The sequence below is a fragment of the Rissa tridactyla genome, chromosome 3 (genome assembly GCF_028500815.1).
Source record: "Rissa tridactyla isolate bRisTri1 chromosome 3, bRisTri1.patW.cur.20221130, whole genome shotgun sequence".
Taxonomy (NCBI): domain Eukaryota; kingdom Metazoa; phylum Chordata; class Aves; order Charadriiformes; family Laridae; genus Rissa; species Rissa tridactyla.
Genome location: NC_071468.1, coordinates 33,696,856 through 33,722,477, shown reverse-complemented (window position 1 = coordinate 33,722,477; position 25,622 = coordinate 33,696,856). Strand labels below are relative to the sequence as shown.

The window sequence follows — 25,622 nt, the reverse complement described above, 5'->3', positions numbered from 1 at the left end:
TGATCTTGAGCTTAGAGGAAGCGGTGCTTGAATATTAACCAGCTCTCTTGCACCCTGCTTCCTTCTGGAGCCTGAGCCCATGGGATTCCTCCAAGTAGGTCTCTGAAGAGGCCAAAGTCAGCTCTTCTGAAGTCCGGGGTTGTAATTCTACTTTTTGCCCTGCTTCTTCCATGCAGTATCCTGAACTTCATCATCTCGTGGTCACTGGAGCCAAGGCTACACCCAGCTTTCACATCCCCAACTAGTCCTTCTTTGTTTGTCAACACAAGGTCCAGCAGGGCACCTCTCTTCATTGGTTCCTCTACCACCTGTGTCAAAAACTTATCATCGATGCTCTGCAGAAACCTCCTGTACTGTACGTGCCTGTCTGTGTTGCGTTTTCAGCAAATACCAGTGTGGTTGAATTTCCCCCATGAGAACCAGGGCCTGCGATTGTGAGGCTACTTTCAGCTATCTGTAGAAGGCCTCATAGATATTATTTATCAATATTATTTATTTATTATAATATTTATGTCATTTCCTCATGCAGCAATACAAATGCAGTATCAAGTCCGATTTTCTGACTGTCCTGTGCCTTTATGACACAACATATCCTTCACATACCTCTCCTCTCTCTCCTCTCTCTCCTCTCTTTTTAAGTTGTTTTTAAGTTTCTCTTTTTAATTTTTTTGTGATCATAAGGATGTATTTTATTGCAGGTAATGTCCCAGCTATACACTTTTAGGTACTGTTTACAGCTATAAGAAACTAAAGCTAAGAAGTATGGATTTCTCTTTTGAAAAATCAACCTTGTTTATAATAATTTTGCACCTTGTGAAATTATTCATATCCATGAAAACTGAATAGTAAGCACAATCATAATGGTATGACTGCTTAGACCCACTTTCTCTCCTTTAAGCAAATTTAAATGAGGACACAAGGTACAAGGCATTTGGGATCCTAGAGCTAGATTGTATTATCTAACCAGGAAAAGAACAGTTTTCATTTTTCTGAGTTTTATCTTTTACTTAATAGGTCTGTCTAAGCTGATGGAGGCCAGTGAATCTGTTGCTAAACTCTCTCAGGAGTTGGCTGTAAAGGAGAAGGAACTGGCTGTGGCATCTGTTAAGGCAGATAAAGTAAGTACTTGAGTGTTAAATAGCAAAAGGCAGGGGAAAGCATTGGGATATATAGGGGCATAAAGTGCTATTGGAGAATTTTCTTGTAATTTGTACAAGCCAAAAAATGTGCATCATGGTCTAAAATGAGGTTTCAGTCCTCTCTCTGTAGCATGTTGGTTCAGCATTTGCTTCTGAAAGTGCTTCTGAGTGTACTTTAAGACTGCAACAGAAGTTGAGTGCCTGCCTTGTTCTCCTCCTATTTCTTATCCACTCCTATAAGCATCAGGTTTCATTTTTTTGTTTCATGTTTTTTCATGTGCTTGATTGACATTTATTAAATTTGGGGGTATACGTGCACTTACTTGGAGGTAAGAAGTTAACAGACAAAAACAGGACTTCAGTATTTTAAAATTCCTTAGAAAAAAGTTCATCACAGTGCAGTTTCATATTTTGTCTTTTACATTAACAAGATGTCCATGTGTTCATGAGATTGGTGGTCTGGTAGAAATCTAGTTTCCAAAATTACTCTCTGGAAATGTATGTTAGGGAATAGATTAATGTAGGCATTCTGTTTTCAGAAAGATGCCATAATGCTATGGTGGTGCATATTTAATATGCACTGGAGAGGAAACTTTTGGCCAGTGATGACTAAGGGACTGCCTGCATTCTTCAAGGCCTTTTATCTTGTAAGAGAGAAAATCATTACAGAAAGGGATGAAATGATACTTCTCACGTTTCAGGAGTATGACAGATATGTTGGTAGAGTTCATATTGTTTAATATTTAGATTTGATATACGTTTTGAAATAGCTCTGTGGCAATCCTTCACATAGCCTCTTAGTTGTCAACTTTTTCAGTTGGGCACTACTTCTGGGTCATCAGAAATAGAAGAGGTATGGAAAAATAATAAAAGAACAGACTTTTATTTAAACTACATGTAATATTGTTCAGATTTTACATATTTCTTTCTTTCCCTTAGTACTGAGCCCTATAGAAACCAGAATTAGATTTCACACACAAAAAAAAAAAAATTGAGGGATTTGGGGATTTTATCTGTAAATTCTTTTTTCTCACAGGTGTTTGAGAGCATTGTTTATATTCTTGTAAATCCGTAGAGTGCTAGCCTTGACCCTATAGCTGATACTGGTCAAAAAACATTCTGAACTGTATGTCACACATGCACAAGAGAATTAAAAATACATTTGCTGAAGAACCAGACAGAAATGGATAACTTCAGTCTGTGAATTCACATGAGACTGTTCTTTGAGTAGACTAATTAAAGTTAGTCTTCTACACTAAAGGAGTAAAAGGAAGGCTGACCATTGGTGCAGATCATTTGCCATCTTCCGTTAGTTTTATTAGCTATGCTATTTTTATTTTTCTCTGCAGAATTGTAATGAAAAAAGCAAACACTTATTGTATTGAAAAAGTATAGGTTCAAATAGGATAAAAAACCATCATAGGATAAAAAACGGGCTTTAAAAGCCACTGAAAGGTCTTCTATCCATTATAAAAAATAATTCATTTTTTACTAACCAACTCCTGATGAAAGACTCATATGATATTTCTTTGTGGGGATTCTGTAAATTGTATTCATTTTTATTCCATAATTATATAATGCCATATATAGTTAGAGTTTGTATTTTTCTATATAATAGCCTTTACATAGCTGTTTTCTCTTGTGTCTGATAACTTAATCACTTGTTCCACCATTTAGATCTGTACATTTCATGTGTTTATTATCAATTCCTTTTTATGATTTTTATCATTTATGGATGGAATTCCATCAATTCCAATTATCAATTAATATCAATTCCAAGGTACTAGCAGAAGTCACAGCAAGTGCTGAAGCTGCGGCTAAAGTAAAAAATGAAGTCCAAGGTGTGAAAGATAAAGCACAAAAAATCGTAGATGAAATTGATTTAGAAAAAGTAAAAGCAGAAACTAAACTGGAGGCAGCTAAACCAGCCTTAGAAGAAGCAGAAGCTGCATTGAATGTAAGTAAAATTCTTATATTTTGATTAGTTTAGTACTATTTGAGTCACCTGTGGAAGAAAGGCTAGAGCCACCAACATGCAGTTGTCACTTGGTTTTGACTGCTGTTGCCAGCTCTTCACAGTTGGTGGTCATGTGTCTGACGAATATTTAGGGAGCCCACATTTTGCTTTAGAGATTGTTTTATAGTATTTGTTCTGCTTCCAGCCTAATACTTGGTTATTATGAAGGTGTAAATCTTTCAAAAAGTCATGCACGCCTTTAGAATATCTGTTATTCTGAATTCAAGAAAATATTTCTTATGCTCGAAGGATGTTTTTTCATCATACTCAACTAGTTGTATCTTTCTTTTAAGAGGAATAAAAAGTTATCTCTTCCTTCACCAAAAAAAACCCCATTTCATTGGAGGAGAAAGAAGAAACAAAGGGTATTCAGGGCGATCAGAATCAGGATTAAGAAATTTGAAGGCATTGCTGCACTAAATAATGTCATTATTCTGCTCTGAACAATTAAAAAATAAAGAACTCTGGAATCAGAAATCAATGATGTATTATATTTTTAAGGCCTTCTGTTCCAGTTACCAGAATTCGTGTGACAAAAAATATTGAGTGGAAAAAGTCAGAAAAGGAGCATTGTTTGCTCTTACACTGACATTTAGATAATGAGATAGATGAAACTTCCAAAAATGGTGACAAAATTCACTTATAAAATGTGCGGACTCATACATTATCCTGTCATTTCTATAACGTGTCTGGAACTACTCCTTCTAGACAGGTAGTGACATGCATGTATTTTGTAGACACAAATTAATGTGTTAGTTTTGAAGTTCACAATCACGTATTATTATCGTATTAGTTATTGAACTAAGCAAAGCGTCAATGATGCTATGAGAAAATGAAGTAGAAAAGAGGTATCTCATACCTATAATAACATAACACCCAACAAAAATAACCAAATCCATTTCGGAATAAATGATGACACTTAATCCTTAAAAACCCAAAACACTGTTTTACCAAGGAAACTGCTTTTAATTAAGTCCTATACAATTTTACAATATGCTTTTTCTTCAGTCACTTAGACTGACAAGTTAAAAAAATACTGCTGTTCCAGGTATTTAAATTTTGAGTGATGTCTTTAGCACCAGGAAAATTATTAAGTTTCATGAAACTATGAAATTTATTAAAGTAAGCCCAGTTACTCTTTTTTTTCTTTTTATGTACTTAGTACAAACTTGCCTCAGAGAGAAGTATGACAAACAAACATTAAAATCAAGATATTGAATGGGAAAATAGAATAATGGTATTAATGCAGCATTGTTACTTTTTTCTTCAAATAGACCATCAAACCAGTGGATATCGCTACTGTTAGAAAACTTGCAAAACCTCCTCACCTAATTATGAGGATCATGGACTGTTGTTTGCTACTATTCCAAAAGCCAGTAGATCCAGTTACTATGGATCCAGAAAAGCCTTGCTGCAAGCCATCATGGGGAGAATCATTAAAAGTAAGTAGTTTTCAAACAGTGTTTCTTAAATATCAGAAATAGCAGTTTGAATATCAGAGATTTTATGATGCTGTTTACTCAAAACAGGACAGAATTTTGTAAAAAAGCAAACATATGGTTTTAAGATAGGCATAGTATATAAATAGGGTTTATTTGGTAGTAAGTAGTAGGTTAATTGCTCAGAAACTTTTGCAGCAGGAGCTTTAGTTTTCCTTGTCCTGTTTCTGGCATATGACCTGGTAGCAAATAAATAAATGATACCAATCATGTTTAACCATATATCAGATAAAGGCATTCTGGAAAATCCCTTTCTCCTTGGGAACTTCCATGTTCACATTTAAACTGTCTTTTCGGATCGTTCCAGGCTCCTTGGTTGTTTGAAAGATTATTTGACTGACTAAGAGATAGGTTTTCGCATTCTGCATTTCAGTATTCCTGGCCCAAATTCCTTGATTAGCCAGCCATCTCTTCCTTACTGGACTTTGATCTTCTTTTATTTCCGTGCCTTCTCCTGCCATTCTTTAAATTCTATTATACCACTATTAGTGTATTAATTTGCCAATATGATTGCCTCAACTTTTTTTTGTTATCCAAATGAAGAGAAAGTACATATTTTGCATATGAATAGAGCTCTTTCTTTTTATTTAAGCTTTTCCAGAAATTAAGTAATCATCAAAACCTTTTATTTTCTGCCAACATAGTGAAATGGGATAAGCAGTTATGCCATGAGTTGCCTTTAACATGTTAAACGGTTGTTAGAAAAAAGTGATTTTTTTTCTTTCCCAGCAGAATTTAGATCACATTTCACAAATGCATAAGCCCATAAGCAGGCTTTTTTGTCATTCTTTAGATAAGTTACAAATACATCTGTGAGGCTTTATCTTAGTTCTTTTTTTACTTTTTTTTTCTTTTTTTTATTTTATGAAATGCCGCTTCTTAAATGGCAGTACAGGAATACAGAAGATGGAAAGTACATCAAAAACTTGCAAGCCTAGTTACTGGAGTGTAACTGGTTGAAACTATAAAATAATAAAAGGCATGTGGGACAAGTTACAATTGAATAGCCCACTTATAATATTAACTGTATCAACTACCTCTTTTTACAAAAAAAATTTAGGAACACTTTTTTAACATACTCTGCTATGAACAAGCTTTTGAATGTTAAGTGTGTAAATAGCTTGTAAATATCCTGTGTTGTTTTTTGCAGCTTATGAGTGGCCCATTCTTGCAGAGTCTACAGCAGTTTCCTAAGGATACAATAAATGAAGAGACAGTAGAACTACTCCAGCCTTACTTTAGCATGGAAGACTACACACTGGAGCATGGTAAAAAGGTGTGTGGTAATGTGGCAGGACTCCTCTCTTGGACGCAAGCCATGGCAATATTCTATGGTATTAACAGAGAAGTCTTACCTCTTAAGGTAATACATCATCTCTTGCTTTGTGTTTGATTTCCATGTAATTTAAGTTCGTTTACTTTAATAGCAGTAGGATTTAAAAAATATATTTAGATAAATCTATTCAGACATAATTGTCTGTAGACTTTATTGGCTAAGGACGATAAGAGCAGAAAAAACCTCATATCCTCTTCTTGATTCTAGACAGAACACAGAGCAAAAAATTAGCCTGCATTAAATTTATGTGCTCTGGTTTACTGTGTACAGTGAAAGTTTTTTTCAGTCTTTGTTTTTATTATGTTAGAATTACTTTATAATTGTTTCAAAAATTTGTACTGGGAGAGAATCTTCATTCCTTCTCTTTTTATAAAGAGTCCTGCAAACATTGGTTTGCAGCTATTTTACCTTTTTTGCTTTCACACGATAACTTGGAGTGGAAGACTGATACCTTGCCCATTCTGAAGAGATTCAAAGCTCACATCAATAAAGGAGATATGTTGCAGTAGCGGGAACCAAACTGAGTAAAGCATTTGTAAGAGTAATTTTTACTTTAGTGGGGGTGTTCTTTTTGATGTTTGTGAACATTTGAATGAAAGTTTTTATCAGAGGTAAAGACCATGTAGAAACTCAAATGCAGTGATTGTGCGTTTTGGATTCTAAAACAAGTATTTAATCCCTACATGTAGCACAGTTTACAAAAAAAAAAAAATAAAAAGCAAAGAAAAAAATAAAAGGAAAAAACATGTGAATGGTGATTCCAAATCTTTTCCACATTTTTTGTCACTGATAGAAGTGTTATTTAGAAAAGCAACTGCAAGTGGATGATTCATAAAAATTATAATGGATTTCCTGTGTTCAGCATAAATATCAGTTTAGGAGGAATGGGAAGACTCACTGTTTTAGGGCCATGTTTTTTCTGGTGGGTAAAAGCTATACTGTTAGCCGATAAAGGGCCAATTTCCTGTTGTTGTGATCACTGATCGCTGCAGAATGTACAAATAAAAAAGAAATAATAAAGCATATAATCAAGCAAGACAATTGAGTGATTGTTCTTCTAAGCTAATGAATATGTACAGATCATAAACCTGATTTCCTTAACCAGTTTCTTTAAATGTAAATTTTATTAAAAGACAAAATGTTGACAATATATAGTAGGAACCTTAAGTAGTACTACATTGTTATTTAACTAACATATCTGTTATATTGTCATATATTGTCATATTGTCATAATATTGTCATATTTAACTAAATCATATCTGCAATATACATGTGACATAGTTTTCCAATTAAATATTTTAATATTTATATAAATAATTTTGATGTATTATTGTCTCAGGAATAAAAACTAATCAGACTTAAAATAATTCATCAAGATATATTCAAATCTTGTATGATTTGATATTTCTTCTCTTTGCAGGCTAACTTGGCAAAACAGGAAGGCTACCTGAAAATAGCGAATGCAGAATTAGCAAAGGCTCAGGAGGCATTAGATGAAAAGCAAGCTGAACTGGATAAAGTGCAGGCAAAGTTTGATGCAGCAATGAAGGAGAAAATGGTAAGAGTATTTTAGTATTATGAAAACTGCTTGGATGCAATACTGTTACGTAATCAGGAACTGATACACGCATTTAGGGCCTGCTACCTTGAATGACATGGATGAGGTTCAGGTATAAAAAGAAGAGATTTCAATCTATGTTCTCTCATATTTCCTTCTTTCTGTGAATAGGAACATATTAGACAATAGAAGTGCTTAGAGTTCTCAAAAATGAGTTTTAAATAAATAAAATGGTCATAATAAATGTAAGAGGATGCAAAAATATATAAAATAACTCTTTAGAGTTTTTCATTCTGTTATTAAGTACCACATTTTTTCAATTTTAGGACTTACTGAATGATGCAGAAACGTGTAGAAGAAAGATGCAAGCAGCCTCTGCGCTTATAGATGGACTGAGTGGAGAGAAAGTTAGGTGGACTCAGCAAAGTAAAGAATTTAAATCTCGGATTAACAGGTATCAAATTTATCAGCGAAAAAAAAATGTGTAAAACCTGAAGAATTAGTAAACATTTTAGTAGTTTCAACAGTTGAATTTCGTTTTCCTCCTGGAAATCTTAATATAGTTACACAAGTAAGTGAAGTATCCTGAAATTTGACTTTTTCTCCCATAAGTGAATACCTGAGTGCTGAGTGCTTGTATTTGAGTTCAGAATACCTCCGATTTTGGAATTTATTTCGAAAGGGATTATTTCAGGCACAGTTATGTGCCTGTATTACAGCTGCCTCTCCTGCTCCCCTAACACTGCACCTAGGGATGATCTAAGGCTGACACTGAGAAGGAAAATGGAAGGATTCCTGCCCTAATACTGGATATGAAAAGAAGCATTCCTTTTGATATGTCATATTTGAACAAAAGAAGGAGGCCTAGAGACCAGACAGTAACCTTTGTCCTATAGTCTGTGTTCTGTGTGTCGAAACGCATGTGGGACAGTAGGTCTTATTCTGAGAAACTTGGAAACTTGGGAGTTTGCCACTCTCCAAGTGACAAAATGTTGAGCAGCTCAGGAGCCAGAGGTCCTAGCTGTCTAGAAAACATGAAACCTGTCAAAATGGTTGCTAAAGGTAAAGAGCCTGAAAGTTTAGGCTCAGCTTCTGTGGAATGCTTCTGTTTCCATAGATTTCCTATGGAGAAATTGTGCATTTCTGGTGAGGTTAGCTCATTCCAAGAGAATTAATTTTGTATCTTTTGATAAATATTGTATTGCAGGCATATTTTTAAGAAATAAACTAATTCCTTGCTTCAGTTATGAAAAATGGAATAATGGTCATCAGGGTTTTATTACTTTGTAGGGCTGAAGATAATGTTTTCATACCATACTACTCTTAAGTTTTGCAACAAAAATATTTTGGAAACACAAGGAAACTGTTGTTCTGAAAGAGCAACAGTTCTCTCCTTAAATTGTCCTCAGAACAGATGATCTTATGTTTCAAAAGCTGGTTGTCTAAATCAATAGAAATTGAAATTGTACATCACCTTTTAATTGTGATTGTGTTCCTTTTCTAGACTTGTGGGAGATGTACTGCTCTGCACAGGTTTTCTTTCATACTGTGGACCTTTTAATCAAAACTTCAGGAATATTTTGCTTAAAGATTTATGGGAAGCAGAGATGAGAGCCCATAAAATCCCTTTTTCTGAAAACTTGAACCTGATTTCTATGTTGGTAGATCAGCCAACAGTAAGTTCTTGGTGCTTAGTGCGTTTCATTTTTATTTTAATGAACATACTTTGTGACTGTTAGCCAGCATTATGCTTGGTTAGAACAGAACTATAATCCCAAATATTGCTGTGCAGTGTAGTTCTGGGGTTTCCAGACGTTCTTGGCAATTTCCACTAAACGTCTGAGTACTAAGCAATGTTTAGATAGATAAACAAATTATATTTTGTAAACAAATGAAGTATTAGACAATTGCCAGTAAGGCAGTGCACTTCCAAGTGTCTTATTTGAGAACCCATCACCACAGCTATAGATCACATATCTACTAAAACAGTGGGTTTGGTTGTTAGCTTTTGGTTCTGCCAATATTATCTGAGCCTGGTTTTAAAAATAAATTTTATATCAAAGATAACATTTAAAAAAGAATGCATAAAGTCTTTTCATTCAATGGGAATGTATGAGAAACCAAACAGAGCACAATGCCAGAATCTTCCAAGTTTCTTCAGTAAATATTAAGCCCCAAAAGCTCTCTTAGCATGGTTTTCTCTTAATTGATCCCAATGTTTAATTTGTCTATCAAGCTTCCTTTTGACTTTCTTACACTTTTAAAATATATTTTTTATCATTCTATGTAGTAAGAAACATCCATAAAGATAAAATCCTGGAAATATTTTTCCATCTGCATTAATAACTTTTCAGCAGGTTCAGATATGCATCCCCTTTGGCTTGATGTCCCCATTATTTCGTCAAACAAACATAGCTGAAGGGTAATTCCAGTGAGATTTTATTCCGAACTACTTTCTTATTATTCAGATTAGTGAGTGGAATCTTCAAGGACTGCCTGGAGATGATCTCTCAATTCAGAATGGTATCATTGTAACTAAGGCAACTAGATACCCCCTTTTGGTAGACCCACAAACTCAGGGAAAATCATGGATTAAAAAGAAAGAAGAGGAAAATGAATTACAGGTGAGCAGTGTTTTAACGGAATAATGTGCTCTATTACATTCTTCAAATATTGCTTTAGGGTGTGTCTGCATTTGAGTCGCTGTAACTCATACAGACATATCTGGGATAACTTTAACTTGTGCGGAGACTGACAATGATGTAGGTGCATCAGCAGGATACTTGACAAGAGCTGTAAATCCCATTCAAGGATTTACAAAAGATTATATAGTAAGTAAATATTGTTATGAAATCTAGCAAGAAGTATGAAAGAGAAGGAGGTAACCTTGTGTTCAAAATTGGTGAGTACATTCCCTATACAGAGGGCAAAGTGGTAAAAAGTATAGCAAAAGAGTGTAATATGAAATTATTTAATGAGACTAAAGTGGGCGACTATTTATAAGATTACAGACAAAGGCAGGATAACTTACAGCTTTGAAAATGTAGACAAAACTGATGCAGTCCAGAATTTAGAACCTTAGATGGAATTCATACATGAAGTTACTGCTACAGAGGTAAATTGAGGACAACAAGTTGAAACCAAACCCAAGACAAGTCAGTCTATCCTAACGTTACTGCTATTTTAATAGCTCTTTTGTAGCCTAAGCCAATAGGGTTAAATGTCTGCTCATGAAATATAACATAAAGACATGTCACCTGTAGTTTGCATCACAAATGGATTTTTCACATTTGTGAATGGAAAAGGAACGTGTATTTTAAAACCCTTAACCTGAATGTTGCAAAATCTCACATGTCCTCCTGAATCTCAATAAATCTGGGAGGTTTCAGGATCTCTAGATTTTGAAGATTTTAAGTCTTGGAGTAAAGTGAATGTGAAGTTCTTGCTTATCATTTTATCATTAATAAAGCAAACTGTCAGAATCACAGAAAAGCTGAGGTTGGAGGGGATCTCTGAAGATCTAGTCCAGCCTCCTTGCTCAGAGCAGGATCTACTGAAGCAGGTTGCCCAGGACGTGTCCAGTCAGGTTTTGAATACCTCACCACGTCTTTGGGCAACCTGTTTTAGTGTTCAACCACCCTAACAATAAAATGTTCAGGTTTTTTCTCAGTTTAAATGGAATTACCTATATTTCAATTTGTGCCCATTACACCTTGTCCTGTTACTGTGTTGCCACTAAGAGGAGTTGGACTCCCTGTTCTTCGTTCTCACTTACCAGGTGGTTATATACATAGGTAAATATCCTTTTGAGCCTTCTTGAGGCTAAATAATCCCAGCTCTCTTTGCTTTCTTCATATGTCAAGTCCTCCAATCCCCTAACAATCTTAATGATCCTTTGCTGGATTCACTTCAGTGTCTCTCTTATACTAGGGAACCCAAAACTAGACAGAGGGCTACAGATATGTGTCTCCAGTACTGAGCAGAGGGGAAGTATCACATTCTTCAGCCTGCTGGTAATGTTTTCTCCTAATGTAGCCAGAACGCTGTTGGCCTTTGCTGCAAAGGCAGATCGCTGGCTCGTGCTCAACTTGTCCACCAGAACCCCAAGGTCCTTTTCTGCAAAGCTGTTTTCCGGGAGAATGTCCCTATTTGATACCTGTGGAGAAGATCTTGAAAATAATATGAGAACTTTCTGAAAGTCAGAATCTAGGAAGCAATACAAAATTAGTGTTTTATTTATTTATTCACATCTGTTAATGATTTCAGATATTATGAATACCATTTCATGATATTTCAAACATCGGAGTTCATAATACTCTAAATGCAGTTCATCTGTTAGACTGAATTCAGGTTTCCAAAAAGAATTTCTTAATACTTCAAAGCTAAAATTAGAAAATCTAGTCCTTGGACACAGAATAGAAAATTAAAAGTTAGGTATCTCTGACTTCAAAAATATATCTGACATCTTCAGCTCCCAATAAACTGTACCAGTTTTATTTAGTACATTATTAAATTCATAATGAAGTTTTGTGGATTCCATTACAGCCAATCTTTTAAATCACCTTTTTATGGTATTTTTCATTGTATACACAAGGTTTTTGCATAAATAGCTGCACGGGCAATATTCATTAGTTCTTTAAAATGCGACTAACAAAATCAATGAAAAATTTTCATAGTTACATCTGTGGTTTTTATGTAAGACTTTGAAGAAATGTTTTTGTTCTTATATCAATTTATAATTTACTTTTTGAGGTAACAACTTTGAATGACAAGTATTTCCGTACACACCTAGAAGATAGTCTTTCACTGGGACGATCACTTGTGATTGAAGATATAGGTGAAGAGTTGGATCCAGTCCTTGATAATATATTAGAAAAGAATTTCATGAAGTCTGGAACTTCTTTTAAGGTTAGTAATCAAACAAATGACCTTGAATAAGTAGTTAGCTTTGTGCTGAATGATATTTGACCCTTTTATTCCAAACCTCTGCTGAATCAGGTAAACACTGTATTCAGCAGGGTACTGTGAATAATCAAACTGAACTAATAAAATATAGTAGACAGAGCCTCTGCTGACTATTAAGTTCATGAGTCTAAAATTTGAGTTCAACTACTGAACTTACTACTAAAGATTCCAAACTGGAACCAGTTATCTTTATCCTATTGAATGTTTACAATACTTTTTATTGATTTCCAAGCACTTTAATTTTATATCCTTTAACAGAATTAATAGAATAAGAATTATTATAAGAATTATATTATTACTATTATAAGAATTAATAGAATAAGAATAGAATAGACTAGATAAGATCTCACTCTTCCTAGTGTGGAGCGCCAGTTGTAGCAACTACAGAATCTTTAATCTGGAATAGAACTGTTTTCTGATGGAACAAGCCAGAAAGCATGAAGTTTTATTAATAATATTAAGTATAATACCAACCTTGAAAAATCATGAGTCTTTCTGACCTTCATTAGATAAAGAAATCACTCCCAAATTTTAAAAACAACCTCCCTTCAAACATCCTGAAATAAAATGCCTGCACATGCTGTATATTTCCATATGTATTTTTCTCAAATAATCTTAATTAACTGCCTGGGATATGAGAGAGATGGTAGACCAGATTGTTGATGATAATGAAAATAAAATGATTGCTATTTTTGTGGAGTAGTTTAATTTGAACGTCAGACCAAACAATATGCTTAAGGGAGTGGTTTGGTCCTACTCCTTCTTAAGCCAGGTATTTGAAGTGTCCTTGGAGGGTCATAGACAGTAATCAGATTTCCTTGTGCACACGCAGCTTTCAAGTTAGACTGCTGATTTGGAATATCTTAACTTAGTAAAAAATTCTGTGGAAAAATCTGAATTAATTTGTGGTTCCTTTAGAAAAAAAAAAATTAAGATCCACTTAGTCTTAGTATATGTAGAATTAATTTCCAATAATTTGTGTTCCATTGTTGGATGAAATAATTTCTTTTTTTTACCTGAACACAAGAGAACAATGATTTCTCCAAAGGTCAGTTGTTTCTACTGTCTTCATGTGAGGTGTGATTAGAAGCAAAAAACCTAAATCAAATGGTTCTGGAGCCATTAATTAGAACCCACAGCAGAAATAATCCCTATATTTACCTGGAGGGGAGTGCTACTTTTGGTCCTTGATTGTTATTTTCATGACAAATTTGAATTGTGAAATAAACTTCCTTTCTTTGACATTTCAAATAATGTAAATTTTTTTTCTGGTCAATATTATTGAATCAAATAAAGCTCCTTTTGCTCTGCTTAATACTATTCTAACTTACTCCACAGGTGAAAGTTGGTGATAAGGAAGTAGATGTTATGAGTTCATTTAGACTGTACATCACTACAAAGCTACCTAATCCTGCTTTCACTCCTGAAATCAATGCAAAAACATCAATTATTGATTTTACTGTTACAATGAAAGGACTTGAGAATCAGTTACTGAGAAGAGTAATTCTTACTGAAAAACAGGTAAACCAACAGTACACACAAACCATAGGGTACTTAATTTTTTATTTTTTTTTTAATTTACCTGGTTTTAGCATGTAGAAAAAGCATTCTCCTGGAGAAACTATCTGCTCATTGGATGGGTATACTCATCACTAGGTGAAAAACTGGCTGGATGGCCAGGTCCAGAGAGTGGTGGTGAATGGAGTTAAATACAGTTGGCGGCTGGTCACAAGTGGTATTCACAAGGACTCAGTATTGGAGCCAGTTCAGTTTGATGTCTTTATCAGTGATCTGGACAAGGGGATGGAGTGCATCCTCAGTAAGTTTGCAGATGACACCAAGTGGGACAGGATTGTTGATCTGCTTGAGGGTAGAAATGCTCTACAAAAAGGATGTGCACAGGCAGGATCGATGGGCCGAGTCCAATGGTATGAGGTTCAACAAGGCCAAATGCCGGGTCCTGCACTTGGGTCACAACAACTCCATGCAACACTACAGACTTGGGGAAGAGTGGCTGGAAAGCTGCAAGGCAGAAAAGGATGTGGAGGTGTTGGTTGACAGACGGCTGAATATGAGCCAGCAGTGTGCCCAGGTGAAAGAGCATCCTGGTGCCAACAGCATCCTGGCTTTTATCAGGAATAGTGTGGCCAGCATGGCCAGGGAAGTGATCCTCCTGCTGTACTGGGGAGGCTGCACCTTGAATACTGTGTTCAGTTCTGGGCCCCTCACTACAGGAGGGACATTGGGGTGCTGGACTGTGTCCAAGGAACGGTAACAAAGCTGGTGAAGGGTCTAGAGCACAGGTTGTATGAGGAGCGGCTGAGGGAGCTGGGGTTGTTTAGCCTGGAAAAGGAGGCTGAGGGGAGACCTTATCACCTCTCTACAGCTACCTGAAAGGAGGTTGTAGCGAGGCGGGTGTCAATCTCCTGTTCCAAGTACAAAAGGAAATGGCCTCAAGTTGTGCCAGGAGAAGTTTAGATTGGATATTAGGAAAAATTTCTTTGCTGAAAGGGTTGTCAAGCATTGGAACAGGCTGCCCAGGGAAGTGGTTGAGTCACTAACCCTGGAGGTATTTAAGAGATATGTAAATGTGATTCTTAGGGATGTGGTTTATTGGTGGACTTGCCAGTGCTATGTTAATGGTTGGACTTGATGATCTTAAAGGTCTTTTCCAACCTAGATGATTCTATGATTCTATCATGAAGAAATGCTCAAATGGAAAAAAGATAGCAGCCATTTTCTAAATTTTTTTTCAGATTCAGTATAGAAATTTCCAAATAACAAAAGTACACTTAGAGGATATTCTATGTATGGCTGTCAGTATGACACAAAAAATTAAGCACAAGCATTTGGTATTGATAAGATACTTCATTGATAAGATACTGAATAAACACCGCTTATAAAAAAGGTTGTTATAGAAACACATTTTACATACCTGAAAAAGTTAAATGCATGTTTCATGAACTTGAAAAATCAGCAACTGAATTTTAAGTATGACTCATAGGTACAGTCCATAAAGTGTCATGCTGTTTTCTTCTTTTTTAATAATAGGAACTAGAGGCAGAACGAATTAAACTCATGGAAGATGTAACTTTTAATAAGAGGAAGATGAAAGAACTGGAAGACAACCTTCTGTACAAACTAAGTGCAACTAGAGGTTCTGTATCAGAGTATAAAAGAATCAGAATTAAGCAGATTAGGCAGATTAAGCTGATTCACAATAGAATATTTCCATACAGAAATTGATTTATCCATCCGAGATACAAAAAGAGGTCATCCAGTGGTAGAAATTTGAATTGCAGTGATTTATCAGTGTCTGAGGGATTTGGTACTATAGCATGACACTATATACAACCCTAAGACACTAAGTATTTTTAACACCTAAAAAAGTTTTGTGAAACAAATCAATTTCTTGAGAGTGTTCTGCCCCTCACATGAGATAAGGTATCTGATCATGGGCAAATCCTTAACCCATTGAAAATGCAAAGTAAAATGGGCTAGCTTAAATGGTGTTGAAAGTCTTTTGCAGTATATTAGGAGACTGCACATGATCAATTATTGTCTCTTTGGTGGAAAAAGAAGGTGGTAACTTCCAGCAAATTGATCAGTAAGTACTTGAGATGCAGGAGTACTGTTGTGTGACCATTGCCTTTAGGACCCCAAGTCTTTTTGACTTTGAGTGTACCAATCAACAGACTTTAAAATAGTTGAAGTAATGTGTATAAATATGTATGTTATGTGCGTAAGAAAGGTGACTTCTCTAGTACATACTGCAAAGCCATTAGTGTAGATACATTCATATTGACATAGGTTGAATGCATTTGTTTAGCATGTTGAATATAAAAATAATTTTTAGTGTTACATATCCTGTTTGGTCTCCATTATAAAAACTTTCAGCAATTCAGTAAATCATTTCCATTTGTTATAAATAATTCCTGTAATCTGACCTTTCAATTTTTACATATATGAAGTGAAAAAAATGTTATAAAGATGTCCTAAACATCCGTTATTTGTCTTCTTAGGTTCCCTAGTAGATGATGAATCCTTGATTGGTGTTCTGCAAACAACTAAGCAAACAGCTGCTGAAGTAGCTGAAAAGTTGTCTGTGGCAGCGGAAACTGAAGTGAAGATTAACACTGCTCAGGAGGAATATCGACCTGCTGCTACACGTGGAAGCATTCTTTATTTTCTTATTACAGAAATGAGCATGGTCAATAATATGTATCAGACTTCACTGGCTCAGTTCTTGAAGTTATTTGATCAATCCATGGCCAAGTAGGGAGACACAGATTTTTCTACTCTTCAGATGTTTGTCTTTCCAATGTATTTGCTGTTATTAACATGCTTTCTTTGTGCTTTGTTTCATAATTCAGATCTAAGAAATCTCCCTTACCTCAGAAAAGAATCTCAAATATTATTGAGTATCTTACCTTTGAAACTTACTCATATTCTGTTAGAGGCTTGTATGAAACCCACAAATTCCTCTTTACCCTCCTCCTGACATTAAAAATTGATCTTGAGAGAGGACACGTGAAAAACAGAGAGTTTCATGCACTCATTAGAGGTAAGTTTAAAAAATTGTGTTATATGTAGAACTAATTTTAATTTTTAAACTTTGATACCATTTCAAAGTATGATATTTTTTTTTTGGCTGCATATTTTTAACCATGCAGTTCTGTGAGAGCTGCCTCTGTCCTTATCCCCACTGTGGTCCAGTGAATTTAAATGCAGTTCCCCATTACAGTTCTATCTCTGCCATTTACCCAGGCTATGTTCTATCCTGAGATCAAGATGGTAGTTCTGCTTCTCCCCATCAATTTGTTTAATAATTGCATATTTTTGTATTATATTTGTATCCTTATTTTTATAAATGAGGTGACTTCTTGCTCCTCTGCTTCTCTGCTTTGATGGAGCTGAATAAAGCTATCTTCTAAGCTGCCAGAACAATTTCACATAAAGTCCAGGAGGTGCTACAGTCTTTTATCAGTTTCAGCTTGAGCTTTCTCTGACTTTAGCCAACGAGCTAACACTGACTTTTAGAGAATATGTTTCTGTATCCTGGTTGGCCGCGTCTGCCTCCTCTGTGAATTTGTGCCTCTGATGAAATGCGGTCAGGATTGCTTATGTGGAGGCCCATATAAAACCTGTTTGAATTTTACAGTGTTCAAATGAATCCTGAGGTCCCTTTCAGATTAAATTATCCCATGGTCTATGAAAAAAATGCTAAGTACACAAGAGTGCAATTAGTACTCCAGTGAAAATTACATGGGCCAGAAAACATAATTTAAAAAGAAATGTCAAATGTGTCTTGAACCTTGGAAAATCATGTGTATTTCATCAGAATGCTTCTATCTACAGGAGGTGCAGCATTGGATCTACAGGCTTGCCCACCCAAACCTTTCCGCTGGATTCTTGACATGATGTGGTTAAACCTAGTAGAATTGAGCAAAATCCCACAGTTTGCAGAAATTTTGGATCAGGTGATATCTACAAATTATCTTTTTTATGTTAATAACTGGTTTACCAATCATAATTGTGGTCCCATTTAGAATGCACAAGAGATGTAGTTAACAACAAGGCCAGAGAGAACAGAGAGTAAAGGCATAGAAATTAACAGTTGGGGAGCATGAATGAGGGTATATTTATTAGCTCTACATTTTTTTTATCTGCTTTATTGTATTTTTGGTTATAGTCATTGAGGTAGAAAGAGAACAGGAACAAAGAACTAGTAAAAAAGGAAGCCAGTGAAAGAGGGACAGAAATAAGGAGAAAGGATAAAAAAGTAGAGGCATCAAAAAGGCTCAGAAAGTTAATCTGTGAGTGTCAGGTTTTAAGTCACAATGTTTTATATCTTGAGTCTGATAGACTTTTACAAGTAAGTTGTTTGCTGCTTGGTTTTAAATACTAATTTCCATTCTAAGGTTAACATGTTATTCAGATATGATGAGCTAGCTGTAAAAATACTATTTGTTTCATTAAGACATATGTGAACTTATATGCACATAAGCTTGTGACGTGCTTATCAGTTATTTTCTTTACTTTGGTAAATTTGTCTTTTTTAGTGCAGTTATGACACTCCCTAAGTTTTTCTCTTTCTGTACCTCCTAAGCACTCCTTGTTGATCGGGCTGATAGCCAGGACACTAAGTTCTTGCTGTTAGAGCATTGGTCAGCCAAATCCATTTACTGACAGCGTTTAGTGCCCTGAAGGGTAGCAGAGATTTTATATAAATGTAGCTGGCTGTAGTCCTGACTGTTTCCCAACTCTGTATCAAGGCAAAATCTGGATACATACCAGCCCATTTACTCCAGAGTTTGGTTTCTGGAGATATGAAAACAGGATATTGAGTTAGGAAAAGGTTGGAGGAATTCCGCTTAGGCCTTCACTCTGGGTTGTTAGGGCACCAGAACCAGAAATGCATGCCACTGTACACTTGCTAACATTATTTAAATTTAGCCATGGGGTGAAGAAGCATGTATTTTCCTTTTAATTTGTAGATTGTAATGGTTCTGTTATTGGACTCTTCTAGAATTGGTGCAAACAAAATTTTAGACTCCAAAATACTTAGGTGTCCACATTACCCCAAAAGGCTTCTTTTTTAACTAATCTTTTAGCACTAACTTAAAATTGTCATATATTTACAAGTTGAAAAGTGCCAATTAGGTGATTTTAGTAAGAGATAGAGATGGAATCTGGGAGGGAGCCAACTAGGATATCCATAGAAAATGCAAAGATGGAAATAACATCTTTTTAATACTCTTTTACTTATTTATTAGATGTGCTGTTCTATTTGTCTCATCGTATTAAATACACCTGTATCGTTATTCATTTAGATACAAACAGAAAATGATTGAAAGAAAAAAAAAGCTTGAAAATGTCATTCCCAGTTCTCAAGAGGTTGCCTATGATTTTTTTATTTTCTTGTCAGTTACAAATTTGCTTCTTCTCTAAAAATTGAGTCCTCCAGTCCCAGATGCCTAACTTAATTTAATAAAGACATATTCCTCTTTAAACCTTTAGATGACCCTGTTCATTTTCATACTCTTACTACTTCCAGCTGTGTTTGAGTGAAAGGTGTTAAAAAGAAATAATGTAATGAAAGCGTAATGATTGTACTGAGCCCAACTAAAGTCCCTTAGCTCAGTAACCTATCTCTAGCTGTGGCCTAGCTTTGAGAAGGTACCTCCTCTGAATACTCTCCTAGCATTTGCTCAGGTTGAGATCAGTTAATGCAGAACTGAGCTATTTGCTTATTAAGTCATTTTTTTTCCTCAGACTTGGATTATGGTTGAGAAAGGCACGTTTGATGTTTATGAATCTCTCTGAACGAGTTTCATTATAGGAAATATGTGGTTGGAAGAGGTCCCTGTGTGTTGGTTTCTCACTCCTCTCCTAGTCCATTCTTTGTGTAGGTTGTTCTGAAACTGCTTCTTTTTGAAACCAAGTCAGTCAACTGGACAGATCTCCTTGGTTTATAATAGGCATCTGGAACTGTATTTCAGAACAGATGGTATTGGTGTGTTCCTTGTTCTCTTTCCAGTGATCTGAGAATATTGCAGTAACTGACTTTTCTCGGTCACTGCATTAAAGACTCAACTGCATAGCAGTTTTCACTACGTTCCGTACGCCAGTATCCCTTGTCCTATTAGGTCATAGGTTCTAAGACATGCCTAAATAATGATCGTATCTCTGGTCAGATATATTCTTTCTCAAGTCAAAAGCTTACTAGAACCTGTTGTTTTTAATTTGTGATTCTTTGGCTGGCTGGACTGTACTGGAACAGATTTCTCTGTTCCTCTTACTACTTTGTGATCAGAAGGAATAAATTAATCATAGTATGTTTCTCTTGTAGTATAGAATCCTTCTGCTAATTATTGATTTTTCTTAAGTAGCTGCATGTATTTGGGAGGGGAATCCATGCATAACTGATTAGCTTAAGAGCTTGGATCTTAATACTAAAATTTCTGTTTGTAATATCTTAATAGCAATTCACATGGTGTATGTCTTAAATGCTATAGACTCTTATAGAAAAGGGGATTTTTCTACAGCTTATTTATGTGTGTGTTAATGTAATAAATTTAGATAGCCTGTAATGAAAAGGGATGGAAAAGTTGGTTTGATAAGGATGCTCCTGAGGAAGAAATTATACCTGATGGATATGATTCACTTGATACCTTTCGCAAGCTTTTACTCATCAGGTGAGCATCTTCAGAAAATTGGTAAATGCATATATGGTTGTGTCACGTGTCTTAGTCTATCGGTATGCTATTATCATAACAGTGTAATTTTTATTAATTTTGGGGTGACATGAAATATTATTTCACTCACATGAAATATGATTTAATTTACTCATTTCGGAGCTATCCTCTGAAGAGTCTAAAAGTGTTATTTCCAGACAATATTTTTTATAGTTTTGCTTTTATGTCATGACAAATGGAAACTGGAAACCACATTGCAGCCTTCTCCAACAAGCCGCTGAAAAAGAATAATTCAGATAGTTTTCAAATTTTTTTTCATTTCTTTTAAAATGAACTATTTTAAATAGCTTTAAATAAGTAATTATATAAAAAAAGATATTTGTATTCAAAAGCCCCATGTGAAAAGTGTGCTATAAATTATTTTATTTGCATCAGCTAAGATCTCTGAGGCAGGACTTGGGATAGAATGGAGCTCCCCAAAGCAGCATTCAGCTGCCTTATGCATGAGATCATATCTTCCTACATTCATTGTATACTTTCCAAGTGCTGCAACAAATAAATCAGCAACACTACAAAAAATCAACAACATTAATTACTAGACCATGATTTGTCTTTGGAGTGGATTCAACCTGTGCAGTAAAAAAAGGCCAGAATCTGATGGAAGACACACTATACTGTGCTATGCTACACACCCCGAAGGGGCAGGGGGAGCATCTAAGCCCTAAGCCTTTAAGTAATAAGCCTACAAATTGAAGCTTTGCAAAGTCATATCTTTTATCCAAAAGTAGTTGCTTGGGTTTTTTTTTCCCCACAGGAAAAATAAAGACTCATCTCTGACACAAGTGCAATCCAGTGCAAGAGTTGAGTCCATACACTAAAAGACTAACACACCCAATGAAACATCTGCAGAATTTTACTAAAGGGCAAAAACAATCCTACATTCCCCTACTTGGGACCTCAGATACAAAAGGTCTGTTTGAAATAAAGAATGTCCCAACCTGATAAAGGTACCCAGAACAGAAAACTCCAGTGCAAATAGTCTGCTTATGGCAAAATTGTAAGCAACTGAAATGTATTGGACAGTCATAAGTAGAGGGAAGACTACTAGCACTATTATTATATCTGTAAAGACAAGCCTACAAACTTACATATGAATACGTGTGTGTGTATATATATGAACATTATGAAGAAAAAATCTCAATTTGATAAAAATAGAATTTCTAATTTAAATCTGGTCTTTGCAACAAGGAAGAGGCATTGAATTTGTATCTTGGTATATATTTTATTTCCAGGTCTTGGTGTCCAGACCGAACGCTTTCCCAAGCCAGAAAATACATTGCAAATTCCTTGGATGAGAAATATACAGAACCAGTGATTCTGAATTTAGAAAAAACTTGGGAGGAAAGTGACACACGAACACCTCTCATCTGTTTCTTGTCTATGGGATCTGACCCAACTATTCAGATTGATTCCTTGGCTAGGAAACTTAAATTAGGTATGAAGTAATTATTCATTGTCATGTTTTAAGATACAGAAGGGCAATGTAAGTAATTTCTGGAATATTTTTTTTCCTGAAAAGTATTTCTTAAATTCTGTTGCACTATTGATTGTTCCTGAACCGTCATCTTACAGATCAAGTAATATTTTAAATAAAAGGTGGTATGCTGAGGATCATTCTATATGCAGTTGGAAAGTAATGTTTTCCGTTCTTTTATAAATTGTTATCGTCCTTCCCAGTAATGATATTTTTTTAATTCCTGACTATAAGACTATATTAATTTTTTTTTAATATATATATATATATATTCTGGCATGGTGACAATGCTGTTTTCTTGTTTTAACTCTTAACTGCAAGTAACACAAAAATCATCAATCTGCTTACAAGATTACTTTTTAACAAAGAAGACCCACGAGATCTGTGTTTGCATATTCTGAACTTTATGGCTACCTTATATGGAAATTTGGAAAAATTGTGCATACAAACTGAGTTGGAAGTAGATACATATATTCATTATATAAGTCATGTTAAAATGTCCACAAATACAGTTTTACAATTATGCATTGTGCTCATTTACGTGGCTTCATTACCTACACTTAAGGAATAATCTGGGTTCATATTTCAAATACTGTGGCTTACTTCATTAAAATTTGGCGCAAATGCCCATTGACAATAATAACATTAATCACGGTCTTTCACTTCTACAAACAGTGTGAATATTGTGAATGTATATTTCAATGTTGTTTTACAAAGTTTCCATGTTTTAGAACATGTGTATATAGTAGCAGAATATGATGGTGAAGAGATTCGACTTTCATAAGTATATATTTTTGCATAAAAATTTACTTTATTGTGCTGTATTTATATCACTGTTTTTTTGGACTGAATTTGAATTCTTACTTTTTCTGAAGAATGTAAGTTCATTAACCATATATTGTGAAATGTGTTGTAGAATGTAGGACCATCTCTATGGGTCAAGGACAAGAAGTTCATGCACGCAAACTCATACAGATGTCAATGCAACAGGTGGGGAAAAAACACTGCAATATAAGCTGATTGTCTGTTTTAGCATTCTTTTACACCTCTTTTGCATACACTCAAAAAAAATATTTTGCATTTTCACCTTACTATCGGGCATATCTCAGAGTAAAAGTGTCTTCTTGAGTGCCTGAGCCTAAAAACACTCCACTGTGGGACACATATATAAAAAAATATGCATGCTAGTGGAGTCCAAGTCAATACTTCTGCCAGCAATATCATCGAGCAGCTTTTCAAAGGTAGCACATTACCTTCTTATCACTGTGCTGTTATCCAAAGGTAAAAGGACATCATGTTCTATCCTGCAGGACTTGCAGATCCCACCTGTTTGCTGAAATTCTTTTTTTTTTTTTTTTTTTTTTTTTTTTTTTTTAACTGTCCCCTGTGAGAGCTACCTAGAAGTTGCATAGTTTCTACTAGATAAAATGGTGAGTGCACACATGGCTTAAAGCTGTAGATACAGATGGATGTGCTGTCTCCTTGTGCTGCCTCACATTTTCCTCACATCTGTGCTAGTGAGAGGGACTCTTGCTCACTGGCAGTTAGTTCTTTGTTTCTTTAATTGCCAGTCCTTTTGGCTTTGAGTCCCAGGATATCTAAGAATTTCCAAACAATATTTAAGAATTTTTCTTGTAAATATTGTAGCATATTTTTTTGTGGCAGATGATATTCTCAGGCAGTAAAAACATCAGAAGTCTAAGCAGCAGCTCCAGAAAGATGGTAATTGACACTTCAAATACAATATAAAAAGTTACAGAGTAAAGGTAGCACAGTCTGGTCAGCTGGACACTTCAAGGAGTTGTGGACAGTGTTTCAAATGAAGACATACAGCCAGAGTTGCCTGTAAACTCAAAATATTGGGTATTAGTTTTATTCCAGTATTCTGAAGGATTAGGATATCTCTACTAATAGTAGAAGACTGTAAGAACTGTATTGATAAAGTAAACATATTTTTCATCTGACCATAACCGTCTTTTAGTCCTTACTAAACCAGGAGTACAGCACTGCTTGTAATATTCACCTAAAGAAACCTGAACTGACTTGTGTAAAAGGTAAGGTGAAAACGCAAAAAGTAAAAGTAAAAGGTTTGATTGGTGCCATATTACCAATTTGTTAAGCAGTATATGCATTCATACCTCCAGTGGGAATATTCATCAAAAGTTAAATAAAAAAATAAAGATGGATTCATTATGAGATTTAAAACTTAACTTCTCATGACATATGACATCCATTAGATTTCCCAGGTCTCTGTCCTCACCCATGAGAGTTCTGGAAGGACAAACAATGAAAATGAGATCACAACACAGAACACACTTCAAGAGCAAATGTACTTTTGAGACTGTTGCGGATTCATTATCACGATTATTTCAGATTTCCATCTGAACTAAGCAGTTCTTTTGTCACTTTATTCTCCAATGTTTAATCACAATGAGATCAGGAAACGCTTCTTTCTTTAGACTTCTGCAAAGTCCTGTCCTCTTAATCTGATCGACTGAAGTGCTTCAGGGTCTTTCCAGGACTTCCTGTCTTTCATACAGAAAAAAGAAAAGGTCAGGCAGAATCAATTCAGGGAATTCCAATTGTATTGCCTGCTATCTGTGAGATATCTTCATTTGAGGGGAAAAAAAAAAAAAAGAAAAATCTCTTGCCAGATGATATTTATTCATTTGACCATAGTACAGTCTGCTTAATTTGTGTTTCTCTATTATGGACAAATATAATACTTGTGCATGGCCTTTATTGCATACTTGCTAGACATTACTGTATAATCCAAGGTTCTCTAGCTAATGCAGCCTTGGCTATGGAAGTTCTCTGTATTGTATCGCAGTAACCTCTTAAATCCTAACAAATGTTGTGACACCAGTACTTGGAATATAGATGTACACCACTTCAGAAAAAGATTAAAAAGAAATCTCTTTATAGCAGATGGCATTTTTAATGATGTGCAAATGCACACATACATCTCTCATACTTCTTTGTGTTTGTGTGTCTAGAATGGTCATCATGAACTTCTAGTTCATTGGAATGGTGAAAACTGGGGCTTCCCTGCCTTTCTTTGCCCTCAATAAACAGCACAAGAATACTCAAAACAGCACTCCAGTAGTGCTACTAGTAACAATTTACAAACTAAATGCCTTGGTGCTGTACGAATTTTACAGGGGAAGGATATGTGAACATCAGATTTGCAACAACAAAACAATTAATGAATATGAAGACAAATATCTGGGTTTTTTTTCCTACCTCTGGCCAAGAGTATATAATATGATTAAAACTGCTGTGCTGTGTTACGCATAGATAATTTTTAAAAAATGAGCCTGATTCATTTAGAAATGTGACAAATTGATTAAAGAGCTTCCTCAAAAAAGTGGTTCAC

At 35.1% G+C, this 25,622-nt stretch overlaps 1 protein-coding gene across 1 annotated transcript in view; it reads left to right on the top strand.

Annotated features, from left to right (window-relative positions):
• DNAH8 (dynein axonemal heavy chain 8) overlaps window positions 1-25,622 on the top strand; it is a 132,701-nt gene that overhangs the window by 90,727 nt on the left and 16,352 nt on the right. Inside the window, exons 63-79 of the mRNA XM_054195249.1 lie at window positions 1,015-1,118; window positions 2,920-3,096; window positions 4,431-4,598; window positions 5,806-6,018; window positions 7,412-7,549; window positions 7,876-8,003; window positions 9,054-9,225; window positions 10,018-10,173; window positions 12,302-12,457; window positions 13,853-14,035; window positions 15,566-15,671; window positions 16,537-16,789; window positions 16,888-17,078; window positions 17,873-17,994; window positions 20,597-20,712; window positions 22,005-22,207; window positions 23,163-23,236. Of these exons, the coding sequence (XP_054051224.1) occupies window positions 1,015-1,118; window positions 2,920-3,096; window positions 4,431-4,598; window positions 5,806-6,018; window positions 7,412-7,549; window positions 7,876-8,003; window positions 9,054-9,225; window positions 10,018-10,173; window positions 12,302-12,457; window positions 13,853-14,035; window positions 15,566-15,671; window positions 16,537-16,789; window positions 16,888-17,078; window positions 17,873-17,994; window positions 20,597-20,712; window positions 22,005-22,207; window positions 23,163-23,236 (2,660 nt within the window). The remainder of the gene's footprint in view (window positions 1-1,014; window positions 1,119-2,919; window positions 3,097-4,430; window positions 4,599-5,805; window positions 6,019-7,411; window positions 7,550-7,875; window positions 8,004-9,053; window positions 9,226-10,017; window positions 10,174-12,301; window positions 12,458-13,852; window positions 14,036-15,565; window positions 15,672-16,536; window positions 16,790-16,887; window positions 17,079-17,872; window positions 17,995-20,596; window positions 20,713-22,004; window positions 22,208-23,162; window positions 23,237-25,622) is intronic.